General features: G+C 42.8%; 1 protein-coding gene across 1 annotated transcript; it reads left to right on the top strand.

The window, feature by feature from the left end:
* Positions 1 to 4,019: 4,019 nt before the first annotated feature.
* LOC311005265 (cytosolic 5'-nucleotidase 1A-like) lies at positions 4,020 to 18,781 on the top strand (the record flags this gene model as incomplete). The annotated part of the gene is made up of 6 exons (XM_083997622.1): positions 4,020 to 4,178; positions 5,615 to 5,782; positions 6,036 to 6,165; positions 17,463 to 17,585; positions 17,720 to 17,904; positions 18,410 to 18,781. The coding sequence occupies 6 exons, from the start codon at positions 4,020 to 4,022 to the stop codon at positions 18,779 to 18,781; spliced, it is 1,137 nt and encodes a 378-aa protein (XP_083853748.1).
* Between the last annotated feature and the right edge of the window lie 1,629 nt (positions 18,782 to 20,410).

Raw genomic sequence — 20,410 nt, 5'->3', positions numbered from 1 at the left:
CACACACTCACACACGCACACAGTGTGTGTCTTATCAGGGTCTGTTATCAGATGGAGAATGTATAGTGTATAGATGCCTCTGTTTGTCCTGCATGCTTACAATTCCTTCTTTTCAGCCTCCGTCTGAATGTGGCTGCTGTTGTGGTCAGGGCCTGAGTGACCGCCACTGTGGAGCTTATGTAATAATCAGTGCCCTGCCTTCCTCTTCCCTACTATAGGCCTGTGTGTGTGTGAAGCAGAGATCGAGAAAGAAGCTGTTATAAGGCTTAGGAAACACACACGCAGCAGACACTTCCTGTTTTTGTGTTGAACCAATGGAGGCAGGAAGTGAGAGGAACCGCTGTTGTGCTCTCTTTCTGCTTTCTGATGGGGTGAAATTTTTTGCCCGAGCAAGAAGAAGCTACTGCTCCGTCAGCAGCCACCCCCTTACTTACGCTCCAGATTTAGGCGACGGGGTGGGGTTAGACTATTGCCTCTCTGAAAGCCAATAACAACAAATCCAATTATGTCACTTGAGTGCAGTGTGGATGCTTGTTAATGGCCTGTGATGTGACTCCTCCAGCAGACGACCTTCCTATATGCGTCCTTTACCTTGGGGGTGATCGATTGCCAAGCCCCTTATCTCAGCGAGGAAAGGAAGAAAGGCTTCTATTTGTGTCTGATAACAAGACATGAGTGGGAGTGGCTGTGAGTTTTGTGCATGGAAAATGAGGAAGTGTTCGGGCCAAAAAACCAATCGCAACCTCAGTAAAAACAAAGAATCTGGTGGCGGCAAACATGCCTGAGTGATTGCTTTGAAAGCCTGATTAAGGTTATAATAGTCATCCGCCTTGCCTCAAGGCTTCAGGCTGTGTGTTTGTGGGGGGGTGGGGCTTGATAAGGGGTAAAGGGGTAGTCCAGGCTGTTCCCCTCTTTGTTCTGGCCTGCTCCACTCATGCCTGCTTTTGTCTCCACCCACTGTGTACCACTGAGAGAGCATTATCTCTCTGTCCGTCTCGCGCCAAAACAGGGAGGGGGGCGTGTTGCTTTTTTTTTTCTTCTTCCTGCGTTTCCTTCTTTCTGTCTGTTTTTCCGAGGTACATTTAGTATCTGACGCGTTGCCAGGGCAACTGCAGGTACAGAGTAGGTGTACAAAAGCTCCTTGAGTCCAGCCAATGCGGTCCCTCTCGGCTTCTCTCGCTCTATTTCTGTGTGCCTTTCTCTCTAGCATTTCCCGCCACTCCAGGGTGCAAAGAGAAGGGGAGGGGAGTGGTGTCACAGCCGGTATGAAGAAAGGCTGGCTCCTCTGAGCCTCGCGCCAAATGCCGGCGTTATTCAAATCAGCACAGTGGGTGCGGCCCAACTGTCTCCATGTCCTGTTAACCCCCTCAGAGCTGCACACTACAACACAAAGGCAGACACAAGTGCAGGCTAAGGACTCTGCCACATAAATGGTAAATGTTTCACTGCTGCTCCACAGACAAAGGAGAATGTGAAATCTGTAGTTATACAGACTTATCCTGGAATGAGATGGAAATAATGTTATTAATGAGAGTTTGTCCTTTTGTTGTTGTTGTTTCTGCACAGGCTTACTCCTCAGGAAATGTAATAATTGTATGTAATGTAAAACTTTATAGAGTCAAATATCACCAACCGTCTTTTATGAAACACTATAAACTTCAAAGGTACTGTTTGTTCTACTAAAACCACATGCTTTGGGTGATAATACTGTAGTAAATAATCAACACAAACACGTATAGCTCTTTCAGAGAGGACAGCTACAGTTTTTTTTTTAGCATTTAAAGATTCAACATATTCAGGTTTTCGGGCGAACTTCCTCTCTCAAACAAGCACAGTTTGTCTTTCACATCCTCTTTGTCTACAACGCCTCTGAGGAATGAATGAGACAGTAGTCACACTGAGGCTGGATTATCCTCTACTGCACTCTAGTGGCTGTCAGTATGGAGTACATGAAATTAGTGATAAAGCTGTCTATGCCTGCAGTGCACACTGCTAAGAGACTCTAGATCAGGCGTGTCAAACTCATTCTAGTTCAGAGGCCATGAACATCTCAAGTGCGCCGGACCAGTAAAATAATAGCATGATAATCTATAAACAAAAATAACTTTGAATTTTTCCCTTTGTTTTGGAACTATCCTTTTACAAAACATATTATGAACAACCTGAAATTTCTTGATAAAAATATGTGCAATTTCAATAATATTATGCCTCTTCTGTCTTCTGTGTGTAATTTTCACACCTGGCAAATTCCTCCTAAGGGCCGGATAATGAATGCTCTAGATAATGAAGCACAACTCAAACTGGATGTTTTTTTTTGTTTGTTAAAAAAAAAAAAATCAGAATTAGATAAAATATGGTGAAACAGATTAAACTCCAGGTGTAAGTTTAATTTTGAATTACATCTAAACACAAAACTTGAGTAAGAAAACAGATTGTATTCATGTACAGTCGACTTTCCACACAAACAAAGACACACAATCCTTCAGCTGCCATCAGGTAATCAATAAAATCTCTTTGTGTCTGGAGAACCCTGTGGAGAGTGTGTGGTCACAACCGGATACTTAATTATTATTTGTCAATTAAATTGACACAATTACAAATGGTGCTCCTGGTTTCATGTGTGCTGCCTCCAGAAGTATTAGACAGGTTTATTTGACCACCTCTGGTTGTCTGTCAACGCTCAGTATTTGCTACCCTTTGTAATTCTGACAGATGAACACGGATGATGGCCGTGAGTTGACGCAGTGAGGTCTCGCATGTTTCTGTCAGGATGCATCTTCATCACCCCTGTGTTCCTCGAGTCCCTGCAGGATGTCTGCTCAGCATCGTCTTCCCAGAAAGCCTCTGTCAATGCTAGTTCGTAGCGATAAAAGCCTAGTTAATGTTATTTCTGATGCATTTGAGCTCATCAAAGCAAAACGCAGACTTTCATCTGTGTTGCCTGCACCACTTGCCTGTTTCTCTGATTGATGCCATATTTGGAGGGCTATATATACAGTCTGGTGTCACCACAGCCAATCAGATCCCAGAGATGGGGGTCCCAGCCAGTCTGACTCCCTGTCCGTTGCCTGGCAACTGGGACTGCTGCTTCACATTTCAATCCATGGAACGATCCTGCAGGGGTTTACACGAGGAAGAGAGACAAGAAGAAATGATCATTACACACACAGAGGGAAGCAAATGACCCAGGGTGGACTCCATTTCCCACACTGCTGAGCAGGAACAGGAATGATAGCTATCCCAGAGCACATGAGATACAATCCTGCTCTTGTGGTAATAAAATCTCCATTAAAAATAAAAATATTTCCTTCATTTTAAATGACTTATCACTACACACTGTGATAATAAGAAATAGCCTTTCTGCAGCGTTATAACAAGCTGCGTCTTCTATGTTATGACAAGCACCACCTCTTTATAGCAAGAACTGAAGCGTGATTAAATTATAAGCATCATGACACAGCAGGGCTTTGACACACTGGCCTGTTCTGTCCAATAGGGTGCAACTTCCATCAAATGACATGCTCTGCTGCTGCTCCGGGGAATTAGACACTGAAAGGGTTAATAAAAGGGGGAGGATGCAAAATGGCTTGAAGTCAATAATGTGAGTGAGGAGAGAGAGGAACGCACAGAAAGACAAGAACAGAGGTGCTGAGCCAGGAGTGTAACACAAGTGATGCTAGAGATAAGAGAAACAGCCTGAATTGAACGTTTTCCTCCATCTCTCCGTCGCTCTTTCAGCCTGCAACATCTTCCTCCTGCTCTGCCGGGTTTTTTCCCCCAGCATTCAGATGAGTGACTCTGCAGCTGCACTTAAATTAATCTCATCTCCTAAGTGCAGCAGCATTGCATTCAAATTGTGAATGCGCAAGAGTGAGTAAGGACTTTGTTGGGAACTCCTGCCAAAGAGACGGAGACCGAGAGAGGGACGAGGAGAGGAAGCCATCTGGGGACACTCTGACTCTGTGTGGTCCTGAGACAGAGAGGGAAAGAGAGAGAAGTGAGCTATAGGAGGAGGAAAGATGAGTCTAAACAACGGTCAAACTCTGACCATCGGTGGGAAGGAGCTGAGCAGAAATGGCAGCAGCAGCAACAGCAGCAGCAGCAGCGGCTCTCGTGCGCCCTGGGAAGACGCTAGGATGGTCCTGAAGCCCTCCACCCCCACCAGGAAACCCAAACCAGTGAGTTTCCTTCCTCACACAGCATCCATTTAGGGCTAGACAAGTGTCAAGTGTCAGAGTTGTGTTGCAGTGTATAATCTTGCTGTGGTTGTGTCAGAGCTGAACTGTTATTGCTCGTTATGGCCTGCCAAGGTTGTTTTCACTACTTGATGCTGCCTTTTTCACAGTCGCCAGTACTGATATCACATGATGAGTGACAGATGACAGAAGACAGGCACACTGACCTTTATCAGAGTCGAGCCCTGGTAAAAGCAGACAGCAAGAGAGTCATTCCCAGGGTCCCAGCAGTCAAAGCTGCAGCGTTTCAAGCCGTCAGTTCACCGGACAGAAAAGTTGAATAGAGACATGCATTTGGGTGAAACAGGATACAGAAGTGCAGCGAGTCGTTACCGTATCACCTGGAACCTGAGCTACTGATAGAGGAGTCTTATTTCAAACCAGGTGGAGAGTTCTCTGTGGTCTCTTTTTGGATTTTCCTACATGGAGAGGATGCAGCAAAATTCAGTAACAGACATTTACGCCACAGCAACTTCAGGCACTTGCAAAGTGCAGGGAATTGTCATTGTAAGTCTCGCACTGATGTTCTAAACTGATTGTTGACGTCTATTCCTAAGTATTGGAAGTTATGTTTAATCCTGTGTCACCAGTTTTTGTGGTTTTTTTTATTTTATTTTAAATCACACCAATAGACTGAAAAAGTTTAACCCACTTATAACAAATTAAAAACTAACTAGTGTTTAGTGTCTGACCTATTAGCCTCCAGAGGATTAACCAGTGCCAGTCTGGTATCAGGGGCGGGTCCAGAGTATTTTCTGGTGGGGGCCATAGGGAGTAACAACAGTGAATTTGGGGGGGGGGGGGCACCCAAAAGTAACAAAAATAAAGGCTGCTGCTGATCGCTGTCTTGAATATTTATATTGTACAGTTGCACACTGTTAAATGTATGTTTTCATCTTGCTGAGATGCCTACGGTATGACGTTTTCATTTTCCACTTGTCAATATTAAAATTATGGTCAATCAACTCTATCTTGTAATTAAGAAGTCTTAGCAGAATAGGCAACACAATATATTCTCACAGTGAAGATTGCGGGTGGGGGTTGGGGGGGGTGGGGGGCACCATGGAAGACCTGCCCCTGTCTGGTATGTGGGTCTGCAGAGTCTTGCAGAGGAAAATATGTCATATCACACTATCGCTTCTATTCTGACACTCAGTTTACCCTCTGTTGTTATGTATGTTACTGGCATCAAAGTCTTTCGCCAGTCTTATGCTTACAACCTAGAATATTAATCATGTACTGTGTGTGCCAGCAGGTGGAAAAAGTTACAACTCTGACCCTGAATCTCTCATACAATACAACTGCAACAACTTTGTTTATGAATGAGCAGATCAAAGCTGCATCTAAACAAAATGCCTTTCCCCTCTCTCATCCTTCAGCCTAAGCCGGAGAACGCCATCACCATTGGCGTGTCGGCCCGAGTCCTCTTCAACATGGAGAAGGAGCAACAGATCTACGAACAGCAAGGGATGGAGGATTACATCAAGTATCAGGTGGAGCATGAAACAGAGCCCTTCAGCCCCGGACCTGCCTTCTCCTTTGTCAAGGTCAGAGACTATGTGGAGAACAAGGGGCACAAACACACACAAACACTCACACTATATCAAACCAGATGCGGAGTGATTCCTTGGTGTCAGTGTGTTATATGTTGGGTCGTGTCCCTGGAGGCGGTAGATGAGTAATAGGCATTAAAGCACCTGCCCACTCAAACGCTCACACACATACACACTCCCTCCCCCACTGCAGCGACACGGTATTATATTTTATGTATAACTTAAATCTTCCTGGATGTGTTCCCAGGCTCTGGAAGCTGTGAACACTCAACTGAGGGAGCTTTACCCCGACAGCGAGGAGCTCTTTGATGTTGTGCTCATGACCAACAACCACGCGTATGTCGGCCTAAGACTCATCAATACTATCAATCACCACAGTGAGTAACTTATACACACAAATGATGATAAAAAACTTTCTGTTCATTCACTTTGTCTGGTTCACATCCTCCAGCATCACTTGCTCACTGGCTCTATTTCTGCTAATACTGCACTGCATTGTACTGGAGGGTTTTTGGACCAAAATGTGTTTAGTGTAGCTGATTCTTCCTGCTTCTTTCTTTATGTTGAAAATAAAATACAATAAGCCAACCTGCTGGACCTTGCAGTCAGAGAGAGTTGGTTAAGCCTTCTCATGACAAGAAGGCAAATAGCGCATTTCCCGAAAGATGAAATTACTCCCTTCATGGGTTGTTGCACTGGAAGATGTCATCCACATTCATAATTGGATGGCTTATTACGAAGACAGGAACCGTTCAGTTAATTATCTGCTGCATTAACCACATCCAAACATGCTTTATTTGACATGGACTTATAATAATTATTCATACAGCTACAAACTGTCTTAGAAAATAAGCAAAGACGGTGCAAATGTATCTATCACTGTTCAAGAGCTTTGGCTGACATGAAATATTATAGAAAGTGGTTTAATTTGTCATCTAACAATACAATGAAATTAGACAAAGCAGCAAGCCACACCACTGAACGAGTGACATGTTCATTTCTATATGATGTGACAAGGCTCACTGGATCATCCTGATGATACAAACAGTCACAACAAGATCAAATGCGTGGTAATCCAAGAGTGAAAATAGTTTCCAACAAATTGACATGTTTTCCTGTTTGAGTAAAGTTTGCTAAAAAAAACAAAAACAAAAAAAAAAAAAACCTACAATACAGTATAGAGTATGTTTTCTGGGCCTGTTCTTCAGTGTTTATGTTCCCAGCAGGATTTTGTTGCTGAAAGGTTTATGAATATGGATATTAGGCCAAGATACAAGTCAACACATGTAGTCTTTTATGGGATCTATTAATGTCACAAAATAAGTTGTCACAGATCAGGTTTTTTCAGGCTGGGGTGGGGGGTGGGTAGCCAGGCTAGCGCCGCCTACTGGTTCCGGCAAATTTCATTTGCCTCAACAATGTAGTCAGGACACTAGCAATGCGTTTCGGTTTGCTCCGTCCGCTACCAATCAGCGAACAGACGGGTAAGTGAAGGCGATGACGTTGTACTCAAGCGCTCAAGATTAACCTATGAGCTTAACCGGTGTATAGCACACGTGACCACCAAGCAGCAGCGATTAGTTGAAGCAAATGTAAGCAACCGCCTCCCGGAAGCAAACGAATCCCTATGGCTCGTGTTCAGACGCTATATGAAATGTAATGAAGTAAGCGGCTGATGCATCAGGCTAGGGGGTGGGGGGGTCATTTAACCACTGGTAGTTAAGTGTGTTCTGCTGACAAGGTTATTTTAAAGCAGAAGTAAGCGATATTTTTGTGTTAATATAAGTCTTAAAGCAGATATCAGCTTCACGGCCGTTTCGGCTAATGCTGCGTTCAAGGCAGGCTTTTGAAACCGTAAGTTACAGCTTCAAGTCACAACTACGACTTGGTAGCGTTCCAGGTAACCCGTAGCTCGTGTTTTTACCATCCTGTTGTCTGTGAAAGTTCCCTATAACGGCCACTCGTAACTTCCGACCCGTGAACTCGTACCAGATCGAACTGGTATGACTTCACAGGAAGGAAAAACACAAAGTACGAGTTTCTTTGAACGCACCATGAGTTAGCAGCCCCCGCCCTTGTCAGGCATCAATTGGTCCTCGTGCTACGTCACCACATTCACGCGCATCCCTTGGCTGCACACACAGCCCTTCATGCCGTTCTCTCTCCTCATTGGATAACACTTGTATCCCACAAGGAAAATTTTCTCCTCGGGTTACAGCAGAGCAGAGTGACGGAGAGACTCGTGTTTAGGCTGAAATACTTCATGTAAGTGATTGCTGACGGAAAATAGGACTATTTAGGACTTATATTAACAAAAACATTCCACTGATATCTGCTTTAAATAGTTATATCTTCAGACAGCAATCACTTACATAGAGTGTTTGGACCGAAACACGGGTCTCTCAGTCACTCTGCTCTGCTCTGAGCCGAGGAGAAAACTTTTCTTGTATCCTACAATTTTTATCCAATGAGGAGAGAGAACGGCATGAAGGGCTGTGTGTGCAGCCAAGGGATGCGCGTCAATGTGGTGACGTAGGGACGAGGACCAATAGATCCATGACGAGGGCTGCTAACTCCGTCGGCTGACAAGAAGTTATGGTGCGTTCAGGGCAACCCGTAACTCGTGTTTTTCCGACCTGTGAAGTCGTACCAGTTCGATCTGGTGCGAGTTCACAGGTCGGAAGTTACGAGTGGCCGTTATAGTGACTTTCACAGGCAACAGGTTGGAGAAACGCGAGTTGCGGGTTGCCTGGAACGCTACAAAGTCGTAAATTGTGACTTGAAGCTGTAATTTACGGTTTCAAAAGCCTGCCTGGAACGCAGCATTAGCCAAAACGACCGGATCGCTTACTTCTGCTTTAAGTCAGCAGACTTTCCCTTTTCGTGGCTTTTCAGACACTTCACACGGCTAGTATCTCAGTTTCAGTCTCTTACATCATGATGAGTATATTGGTAAAAAGCTCAGGTTTTCTCTGTGTTATCTCAGGCCCACACACACACACACACACACACACACACACACACACACACACACACACACACACGCACACACAGACTGAGGGTGAGCTGCACTCTAGCGATGTGTCTTTACTCTGTAGATTCTGTAGTTGCTTTCCACAGCTGGTGGTGCTCTTGATTCCCACACTTTATGACCCCGTGTCCCTCCCCAGGTCACACACACACGCAAGTGTGTACATGAAGTCTACTCAAGACATCACAGAATCCTCTGTTGACTCATTGAGGGGAAGAAATAGAAAGAGGCCAGTCAGAAAATAGAGGAAGTGGCTGTAATCTAAGAATCTCTTGTCCTGGCTATGTTTTGGGATATTTCAACATTTTGGCAAATTCACCCATTGCCATAATCCCTATAGTCTTACAGGTACGGGTTCGTTACCTTTAATTTTCGGTGCAAGCTGTTTTGAGACCGGCTGGGCAGAGATGCGAGCTGCTCAGCTAACGCAAGGCAAATGCAAAACAGGTGTTGTGCCGAAAATAGACTCCTTGCCGAAAAACGACTGTCCCGACAGGAACGTGCATTGGCGGCTTTGCATTTACCCATGCATTTGCCTTGAAAACAACTCTGTCTTGTAATGTTGGAATGGAAACCAAGAAATCCTATTAGGCTCCATAGTTTAGCTCTGAGCAGCTCGCGGCTCTGCTCCGCTGTTCTAAAAATAGCTTGCACCAACAATTAAAGGTAACAAGCCTACTCCTAAAACTATAGGGATTATGGCAATGGGCCAGTTTGCCAAAATGTTGAACTATCCCTTTAAACTGCACGTGTTGACAGATTGCCACTCAGTCCGAGGGGTCACTCTCATCCCTGTGGATGAACAGAGACCGTGGGTGGTTGTGATGGGATATTTCTCATGGTCCACACATCACATTATGTCCCTCAGGGGTAAGTGGTGGGAGCCGGGGAGCTTCTTGACTAAAGTAGAGGTTTGGTCGCCCTACACACTGATTTCACTGGTTTAACTAGACCAACAATTGAACCTTAAAACGCTGAGATGAGGATTTCATGTCACTCAAGGTTTGCCCTTCCTCCTGTCTGCTCTGCCTCTTAGACCTGCTCCTCACCAACAGAGTGTAGGATGAAAAAGTAGATAATAAATCACTGCTGCCATTTGCTGGTTGGTGGTTTATTCATTGTAATTGTGATAACATGTAGGTTTCCTTTCTATTCATACAGAAAAATCCTTAATATCAAACATTTCACCAGAAATGATAATTAGCCAACTTGCACATAGTTTCATGGACACAAACTGTTCACTGAGCTTTTCATTCCTCCTCTCTGCAGAGCTGTTCATCGAGCGCTTCTGTATGACGGGGGGAAACAGTCCCATAGGCTACTTGAAGGCCTACCACACTAACCTTTACCTGTCTGCTGACCCCACCAAGGTGCGAGAAGCTTTGGAGGAAGGTCAGTATAAAGACAGATGAGCTGCATGTTTCTGGGAGGCTGTTTCTGTTCTCGTATCTGCCCTAATTTTCAGAAATAACTGATACTGAACTTCAATACTCAGTACAATATGTGTGTGTGTGTGTGTGTGTGTGTGTGTGTGTGTGTGTGTGTGTGTGTGTGTGTGTGTGTGTGTGTGTGTGTGTGTGTGTGTGTGTGTGTGTGTGAACCACCAGGTATAGCAGCAGCCACCATGTTCACCCCAGAGAAGATGACGGAGGTGTCGGAGACTCAGCTGCGCGTTGCCTTCGATGGCGACGCCGTCCTCTTCTCTGATGAGTCTGAGCGCATCTATAAGGCCCACGGACTGGACAAGTTCTTTGAGCATGAGAAGGCCCATGAGAACAAGCCTCTGGACCATGTACAGTATACAGTATACACACACTGACAACCATCACACATTGTTACAGTTCTGTTAAAGGACAGTCCTGGATTCCTAAAATTTTCATCTTTCTCTCGGGTTTGTCTCATGTTGACATGGGCAGAACAAAGTCTAAGAGAGGTGTCAGGGCGTTTTAGAAGGAAGTGGGAGTTTATAGAAGGAAGGTTTATCAAAATATCTTCATTTGGAGGAAAAGGGTAAAACAGAAAACATACGAAAATGTCATCAATAATCCCTAATTCCCAGGACAGCTGTGTGAACATGCAAGAGCAGCAACAATGAAAAGAGCAGTTGGGCTGTAACCTTGCTGGACATTAACAACAGTTTTGGTGATGAGGTTACAGGTGCCTCTGTTTTCACATCTTGTGGTTTGGTCTCATTTCCAGATCTACCTGCTTTGACTGTTGGTTTTGATTCTGGATTTCAGTTTGTAAAAAACACTACAAACCAACTGAGCTTCCTCCATCTTTTCATCTTTCTACAGGGGCCGTTGAAAGGATTCCTGGAAGCTTTGGGAAAACTCCAGAAGAAGTTTTACGGCAAAGGCCAGCGCATGGACTGTCCCATCCGGACCTACCTGGTGACGGCTCGCAGCGCGGCCAGCTCCGGCACCAGAGCCCTAAAGACTCTGCGCTCGTGGGGTTTGGAGATCGACGAGGCTCTCTTTTTAGCGGGGGCACCCAAGGGGCCCATGCTGGAGAAGATCAGGCCGCATATTTTCTTTGATGACCAGATGTTTCATGTGGAGGGGGCAGCGGAAATGGGGACGGTGGCGTGCCATGTGCCCTATGGGATAGCTCAGAGAGTCGCCAAGAGAGGAATAATGGACAAGGACATGTCAACAGCAGCCAAGTAGCGTGGACATGAGGGCAGTGCAGGACAGAGACTAAAGATGTTTCACTCTGGCTTTCAGGATGATGTCACTACAGAAAAATGTAAACATCAATGCAATGCAATCATATGAAGTCATACAAATTTCAACAAGGAGTCCTTTATAAGTGATTTAATTAATAACTGAGGATTTAAAGATGTTTGAGAGGCCAGTTTGCATTTATTAATGGATGACTCGAAAAGTCACTTATTACAAAGAGAGGTGAAACACCAGCCATAGTTACACCTTATAAAATCATTATAAAGATGACTTTATATGAACAAGTGGCAGTAAAATTTCCATTTGCAGTAATTAATTAACTATTTCACACTCCTGTGTTACTTTTGGCACTGATGCTTTTTACCTACATCTACCCACAAAAAGTTGAATCATTTGAAAGCCAAAAGCAATTGCAATAAAGTATTATGAAAATTAAACAGAACCAAAATAGAAATGAAAAAAAGTACTTATTCTGCAATATTTTAGTTACGACTGATAAGAGAGAGTGTGATGAACCCGTTCACAGCTCAACATGCAGTCTGACACTTTATACAGAATTTCTGTTTGGATTTACACACCTTTATCACTTCAGTGTCTGTCTGTGTGTTTAAAAGGTTTTTAAACTGGTGCCTTTCTCTCAGTGTTGCTTCATGATTTCTTTTCCTTTTCTGCCAGTGTTGCTGCACGTTGTTGTTGTTAAATGTATGTCGTACATGTGGTACAGTGTATATGAATGTATTTGAAGGTTACAGGCTAAGGACCCTGCAAAAGTGGAGTAATGAATGAAAATATATTTATTGAAAAGTTCTTGTTTAAGAAAAAATAAAGATACATTTATAACATATTGAGCATTTATTGTCCTCCATTATGTGCAATTTTAAAGCAGAAGTAAGCGATCCGGTCGTTTTGGCTAATGCTGCGTTCCAGGCAGGCTTTTGAAACCGTAAATTACAGCTTCAAGTCACGACTTACCACTTTGTAGCGTTCCAGGCAACCCACTCGTGTTTTTCCGACCTGTTGCCTGTGAAAGTCACTATAACGGCCACTCGTAACTTCCGACCCGTGAACTCGTACCAGATCGAACTGGTACGACTTCACAGGTCGGAAAAACACGAGTTACGGGCTGCCTTGAACGCACCATAACGTCTTGTCAGCCGATGGAGTTAGCAGCCCCCGCCCTCGTCATGGATCTATTGGTCCTCGTCCCTACGTCACCACATTCACGCGCATCCCTTGGCTGCACACACAGCCCTTCATGCCGTTCTCTCTCCTCATTGGATAAAACTTGTAGGATACGAGAAAAGTTTTCTCCTCGGCTCAGAGCAGAGCAGAGTGACTGACAGACCCGTGTTTCAGACCAAACACTCTATGTAAGCGATTGCTGTCAGAAGATATAACTATTTAAGACTTATATTAACACAAAAATATCGCTTACTTCTGCTTTAACTTCAGCCATTTGCCTGTCTTATTTTTTTATGCCAGGATTGTTGTTGTGGCAATCTTGTGTGTGTGTGTGAGGTAAGTTGGTACTGTATGATGCTACTTGTGAAAACATTATTACATCTGAGCCACCTGAGAAATGTGGAGCACACAAGCATTTCTGTTCAAGATTGAAGTAAAAAAAAAAAAAACGAAACAAAAAAACAAACAGTTTCCTGTCATATCTCTCCTACAGAGACAAACTGCTTCCTCATCATTATTGTCTTGCGCTAAGTGGGGAAAACATCAAACACTTAAAAAAAAAGTGAGCACCAGGTGAAGTCCACATGGATGTACTGTAATAGTGGACACATGCCATGAGGGGGAGACAGAGACTAACAAACATTCAAACCAAAATGTCAAACAGCTGATGACAACATCTGCAACATGACACAAAGAGCAGGGAATTGATTAATGTTGTGAATGTGCAGAATTCTGCAATAGTCACATTTCATGACCAATTATGTTAAATGACCAAGAAGGTATTCCTCATACACATCAGTCTGAAATGGGTATTTCTGGTTGATCACAGTCATCTTACACCTGAGACACGTACACATACTTTTTTTTAAGTATATTTTTTGCCTTTAATGGACAGGAGAGTTCAGAGAGAGACAGGAAATTGGAGGCAGAGAGGGGGAGAGGGTGATGACACGCAGGAGTGCAGTGAGGACTATAGCCTCAACACATGGGGCAGGTGCTCTACCACCTGAGCTAAACACCAAATAGCTATGTCAAATATTTCTGAGATGGAAGTTTTCTGATAAAGGTTATTGCTGAGTTTCAATTCTCCAGAAATGATTCTTGTTGTTGCTGACATGTTTCCCTCATAACACTGTCATGAAAACTTCAAAACACATTCCCACAGTAAACCTGTTCTGCGTGGTTGTTAGATATAACATCTCCTTGAGCTCAGTCTCATCTCAGACACATCTCATCACCCCCAGAGCTGACATGGATTTTTGTGAGTACAACTATTATTTTCTTTGACTGTTCCCTCATATTCATCATCAATTCAGTTGGTGAAGATGATAACTTTTAATTCTCTGTGAGGTTTGTTTATACTGTTCGACACTATTGTATTGATCAGTCTTTTTTTCATTATTTCATATTCTTTTCTTTTCTTTGTTTTGTTTTGTTTTGTTGTTTGCACTTTGGGGTTGAAGAGAAACACAATTTTCCATCCTCTGAATGTCTTACATTAGAGAAATTGACAATAAAGCTGACCTTGATTTTTCATTAAATGTAAATGTATGTAATCCCACTGCAGGGGCTGTTTTTTCATGGTTTTACCCTGGAGGAGTTGTGGCTCTACTGTTGCAACTGTGGGATATTCTTTATGGTTACAGGGAAGAAATCTGTGAGTTTTATTCTTTACTGTTCCTTCACATTCATCAACAGAAGTATTAATGAACAAATATTACTCAGGATAAAACAATTTTTGTTTCCCTCTTCTTTTCCCCCCTCTTATTTTAACAGGTAAGACCGTTGTTGTAGGTACAGGTAAGAGTCTGATCTAAATCACCACTTCTTAAATAGGGCAGCACAATAAGTGGAAATAATATTAAAAAAACAAAACGAACAAAAATCACCACTGCTGTGTACTATTGTAGCAGCATGGGAGAACCTTTTTGTTTGTTACAGACATTACAATAACAAGTTATTCTGGTGTGTTTTGTCCAGGTGGTGTCTTGACTCTGACCTTGGGTCCTGTTGTTCTGGCTCTGATTGGTATTGGTCCAGGTGGAATAGTAGCTGGTTCCCTTGCTGCCAAAATAATGTTCCTTGCTGCTGCAGGATATCTTCCTGCATGTCTGGTGTCATTCCTTCAGTCAGTTGGTAAATTGAATATTTTCTTTATTTAAAAAAAATCTTTTTCATTCATTGATAAAAGAAATTTGAGTTGAGAAAAAAGTTTTTAGGAACAAGGTTAAGATGTTGTTACTAATGACGATAAGTTCACCATTTAATGTAAATGAAAATGTTAGATTTTGGCTACGGCCACCTGTGACATAGGCAGTGAGCTGTGTCTTTTGGCCATCACTGTCTATGCCACAGGTGGCAGATACGTAAATAAAGGCTGAATGAGTAATTAAAGCACCAGTGTGCTGGTAATTACATTGGGTGGAGGAAACATTAGAATTTAATTTGGGGAAGAGTATTTGCTGAAGTAAAGAAAGAAAATAAAAAGAAAATCATTTATTGTTGAAAGTGAGACACTTTTTAAACAAAGATGAAAAATCCTGTCCTGACCTCTGCAACAATGTGATGTCACAACAAAACAAAACACTCAATACTCAGTCAGAGGAGAGGCTCTGGCTGACAGAGCTTGTAGAGTAGCTACTGGAGAGAATCTTAAAAGGTGGGATGTAAAACTACACTGAGGGGATGTTGTTTAGATTGCTGGGTAGAGCAGATGGCGCCCCATACCAAGGCTCTAGTCCTTGATGCTGCCCCGGTTCAATTCCACCGGTGGAAAAACAGAAGAAATGTAATATATGGGACTTTTAAAAGATGAAACAACCACTTTAGGCTTTAAAGAAAAGCCTGAGAAAATTAGACAAATGTCATAAAGCTGGTCGGTAAATTGCAAGTCTCACATGTAATGTAATGTAGTTCTCTCTGCAGGTGCAGGTGGTAGTACTGGAACTGCATCAGCTGGAGGACGAACAGGATGGATGATATCAGCCATTTGTAACATAAATGCAACAGCCGAAGGAGCAGCATGAATATTCACTAAGTTTTCTCTTTACTTGATGAATCAACCTGGAATCATCTTTTCGGTGCTGTCAGTCTGAATAACCTAACACACATTTTACTCTCCTGTGTGTGACACTCAACTAAAAGCAGAACTAAATAATCAAGTATACTACTGTAATAAGGACATGGTACAACCAGAAATGGTTGACAGAAAATTCTGACTTTTTTCATCTTGTCTCTAATTATGAATCCTAAAGCTCTTTGAGATGTGTTCATCTCATCATACTGTCCACTTAATAAAATAAAATAAACAATAGACAAACAAATTCATTGTTGTTGTTGCTCTAACTGTAGTTCTTAACAACTATTAACACTCAACATTGCTGGATGAAAAATACAAAACATGATGTATTCTACAAACAACATAGAATACAGTTACAAGATTACAAGAACAATAATCTTTATTTGACGGGAGCGGCTGCCAGGGTGTGGTCTCTGTCAACAGGCACGTGCACACATAGGGCCCAAGGGGTGCTTAGTGTCTGCCTAGTTGCCTGCCTGTCTTATTTTTTTATGCCAGGATTGTTGTTGTAGCAATCTTGTGTGTGTGTATGAGGTAAGTTGGTACTGTATGATGCTACTTGTGAAAACTTTATTAGGCTACATCTGAGCGACCTGAGAAATGTGGACTCTTATGCAATCAAGTCTTTCTGCTTCAAGATTGAAGTAAAAAAATATTTAAAAAAACAGTTTCCTGTCATATCTCTCCCACAGAGAAAAACTGCTTCCTCATCATTATTGTCTTGCGCTAAGTGGGGAAAACAGCAAACAGTATGATATAAAAAGTGAGCAGCAGGTAGCCTAGAAATCTAGCTGCACCCTAGCGGCAGCAAAAATATTTGCTCCGCAGGTCGGTCTAGAAACGAGTCATAGGAACTTTTTGAGTCTCGAACACCGTTCGTGTTCACCAATAACAGCGCTCTATCTGTTTAGAGAGTCGTTGGGCGGGCTTAATGCGATGACGACATACATTTTAATTGGCTTGTCAGGCTAACGTCATCCTGCTCTTTGCCCCCTGGATTGAGCCGAGGTCTACCAGTCGTTGCCAGACTATAGCCTACATTTTAATGATATAGTCTGGCTTGTCAGGCTAAGCAGCAGGTGAAATCCACATGGATGTTAGTGGACACATGCCATGAGGGGGAGACAGAGACTAACAAACATTCAAACCAAAATGTCGAACAGCTGATGACAACATCTACAGCATGACTCAAGGAGCAGGGAATTGATTAATGTTGTGAATGTGCAGAATTCTGCAATAGTCACATTTCATGACTAAAATAGTTAGCCTCGTAAACCAGCCTCTCGCGGAAATGCATTTCATTTCATTTCGATGGAGAGTCTGGCCTCATTCCCGCTGTAAGCGTTTTCATAGGGTTAGGCTGCTTTAACTAGACCAACAATTGAACCTTAAAAGGCTGAGATGAGGATTTCACGTCACTCAAGGTTTGCCCTTCCTCCTGTCTGCTCTGCCTCTTAGACCTGCTCCTCACCAACAGAGTGTAGGATGAAAAAGTAGATAATAAATCACTGCTGCCATTTGCTGCTAGGTGGTTTATTCATTGTAATTGTGATAACATGTAGGTTTCCTTTCTATTCATACAGAAAAATCCTTAATATCAAAAATTTCACCAGAAATATTTTGTGATAATTAGCCAACTTGCACATAGTTTCATGGACACAAACTGTTCACTGAGCTTTTCATTCCTCCTCTCTGCAGAGCTGTTCATCGAGCGCTTCTGTATGACCGGGGGAAACAGTCCCATAGGCTACTTGAAGGCCTACCACACTAACCTTTACCTGTCTGCTGACCCCACCAAGGTGCGAGAAGCTTTGGAGGAAGGTCAGTATAAAGACAGATGAGCTGCATGTTTCTGGGAGGCTGTTTCTGTTCTCGTATCTGCCCAATTTTCAGAAATAACTGAAACTGAACTTAAATACTCAGTACAAAATGTGTGTGTGTGTGTGAACCACCAGGTATAGCAGCAGCCACCATGTTCACCCCAGAGAAGATGACGGAGGTGTCGGAGACTCAGCTACGCGTTGCCTTTGATGGCGACGCCGTCCTCTTCTCTGATGAGTCTGAGCGCATTTATAAGGCCCACGGACTGGACAAGTTCTTTGAGCATGAGAAGGCCCATGAGAACAAGCCTCTGGACCATGTACAGTATACAGTATACACACACTGACAACCATCACACATTGTTACAGTTCTGTTAAAGGACAGTCCTGGATTCCTAAAATGTTCATCTTTCTCTCGGGTTTGTCTCATGTTGACATGGGCAGAACAAAGTCTAAGAGAGGTGTCAGGGCGTTTTAGAAGGAAGTGGGAGTTTATAGAAGGAAGGTTTATCAAAATATCTTCATTTGGAGGAAAAAGGTAAAAGAGAAAACATACGAAAATGTCATCAGTAATCCCTAATTCCCAGGACAGCTGTGTGAACATACAAGAGCAGCAACAATGAAAAGAGCAGCTGGGCTGTAACCTTGCTGGACATTAACAACAGTTTTGGTGATGAGGTTACAGGTGCCTCTGTTTTCACATCTTGTGGTTTGGTCTCATTTCCAGATCTACCTGCTTTGACTGTTGGTTTTGATTCTGGATTTCAGTTTGTAAAAAACACTACAAACCAACTGAGCTTCCTCCATCTTTTCATCTCTCTACAGGGGCCGTTGAAAGGATTCCTGGAAGCTTTGGGAAAACTCCAGAAGAAGTTTTACGGCAAAGGCCAGCGCATGGACTGTCCCATCCGGACCTACCTGGTGACGGCTCGCAGCGCGGCCAGCTCCGGCACCAGAGCCCTAAAGACTCTGCGCTCGTGGGGTTTGGAGATCGACGAGGCTCTCTTTTTAGCGGGGGCACCCAAGGGGCCCATGCTGGAGAAGATCAGGCCGCATATTTTCTTTGATGACCAGATGTTTCATGTGGAGGGGGCAGCGGAAATGGGGACGGTGGCGTGCCATGTGCCCTATGGGATAGCTCAGAGAGTCGCCAAGAGAGGAATAATGGACAAGGACATGTCAACAGCAGCCAAGTAGCGTGGACATGAGGGCAGAGCAGGACAGAGACTAAAGATGTTTCACTCTGGCTTTCAGGATGATGTCACTACAGAAAAATGTAAACACCAATGCAATGCAATCATATGAAGTCATACAAATTTCAACGAGGAGTCCTTTATAAGTGATTTAATTAATAACTGAGGATTTAAAGATGTTTGAGAGGCCAGTTTGCATTTATTAATGGATGACATCGAAAAGTCACTTATTACAAAGAGAGGTGAAACACCAGCCATAGTTACACCTTATAAAATCATTATAAAGATGACTTTATATGAACAAGTGGCAGTAAAATTTCCATTTGCAGTAATTAATCAACTATTTCACACTCCTGTGTTACTTTTGGCACTGATGCTTTTTACCTACATCTACCCACAAAAAGTTGAATAATTTGAAAGCCAAAAGCAATTGCAATAAATTATTATCAAAATAAAACAGAACCAAAACAGAAATGAAGAAAAGTATTCATTTTGCAATATTTTAGTTACGACTGATAAAGAGAGAGTGTGATGAACCCGTTCACAGCTCAACATGCAGTCTGACACTTTATACAGAATTCCTGTTTGGATTTATCACTTCAGTGTCTGTCTGTGTGTTTAAAAGGTTTTTAAACTGGTGCCTTTCTCTCAGTGTTGCTTCATGATTTCTTTTCCTTTTCTGCCAGTGTTGCTGCACGTTGTTGTTGTTGTTGTTAAATGTATGTCGTACATGTGGTTGTTTGATCAGTGTATATGAATGTATTTGAAGGTTACAAACTAAGGACCCTGCAAAAGTGGAGTAATGAATGAAAATATATTTATTGAAAAGTTCTTGTTTAAGAAAAAATAAAGATACATTTATAACATATTGAGCATTTATTGTCCTCCATTATGTGCAATTTTAACTTCAGCCATTTGCCTGTCTTATTTTTTTATGCCAGGATTGTTGTTGTGGCAATCTTGTGTGTGTGTGTGAGGTAAGTTGGTACTGTATGATGCTACTTGTGAAAACTTTATTACATCTGGGCCACCTGAGAAATGTGGACTCAAGCATTTCTGTTCAAGATTGAAGTAAAAAAATATTTTTACTCTCTCTCCTACAGAGACAAACTGCTTCCTCATCATTATTGTCTCGCGCTAAGTGGGGAAAACATCAAACACTTAAAAAAAAGTGAGCAGCAGGTGAAATCCACATGGATGTTAATGTAATAGTGGACACATGCCATGAGGGGGAGACAGAGACTAACAAACATTCAAACCAATTTGTCAAACCAATTTGTCAAACAGCTGATGACAACATCTGCAACATGACACAAAGAGCAGGGAATTGATTAATGTTGTGAATGTGCAGAATTCTGCAATAGTCACATTTCATGACCAATAATGTTAAATGACCAATAAGGTATTCCTCATACACATCAGTCTGAAATGGGTACTTCTGGTTGATCACAGTTGTCTTACACCTAAGACACGTACACATACTTTTTTTTAAGTATATTTTTTGCCTTTAATGGACAGGAGAGTTCAGAGAGAGACAGGAAATTGGAGGCAGAGAGGGGGATGACACGCAGGAGTGCAGTGAGGACTATAGCCTCAACACATGGGGCATGTGCTCTACCACCTGAGCTAAACA

Source organism: Trachurus trachurus (genome assembly GCF_905171665.1).
Source record: "Trachurus trachurus genome assembly, chromosome: 22".
Classification (NCBI taxonomy): domain Eukaryota; kingdom Metazoa; phylum Chordata; class Actinopteri; order Carangiformes; family Carangidae; genus Trachurus; species Trachurus trachurus.
Note: the sequence above shows the minus strand (reverse complement) of the source record. Positions and strands in the feature narration are given on the sequence as shown.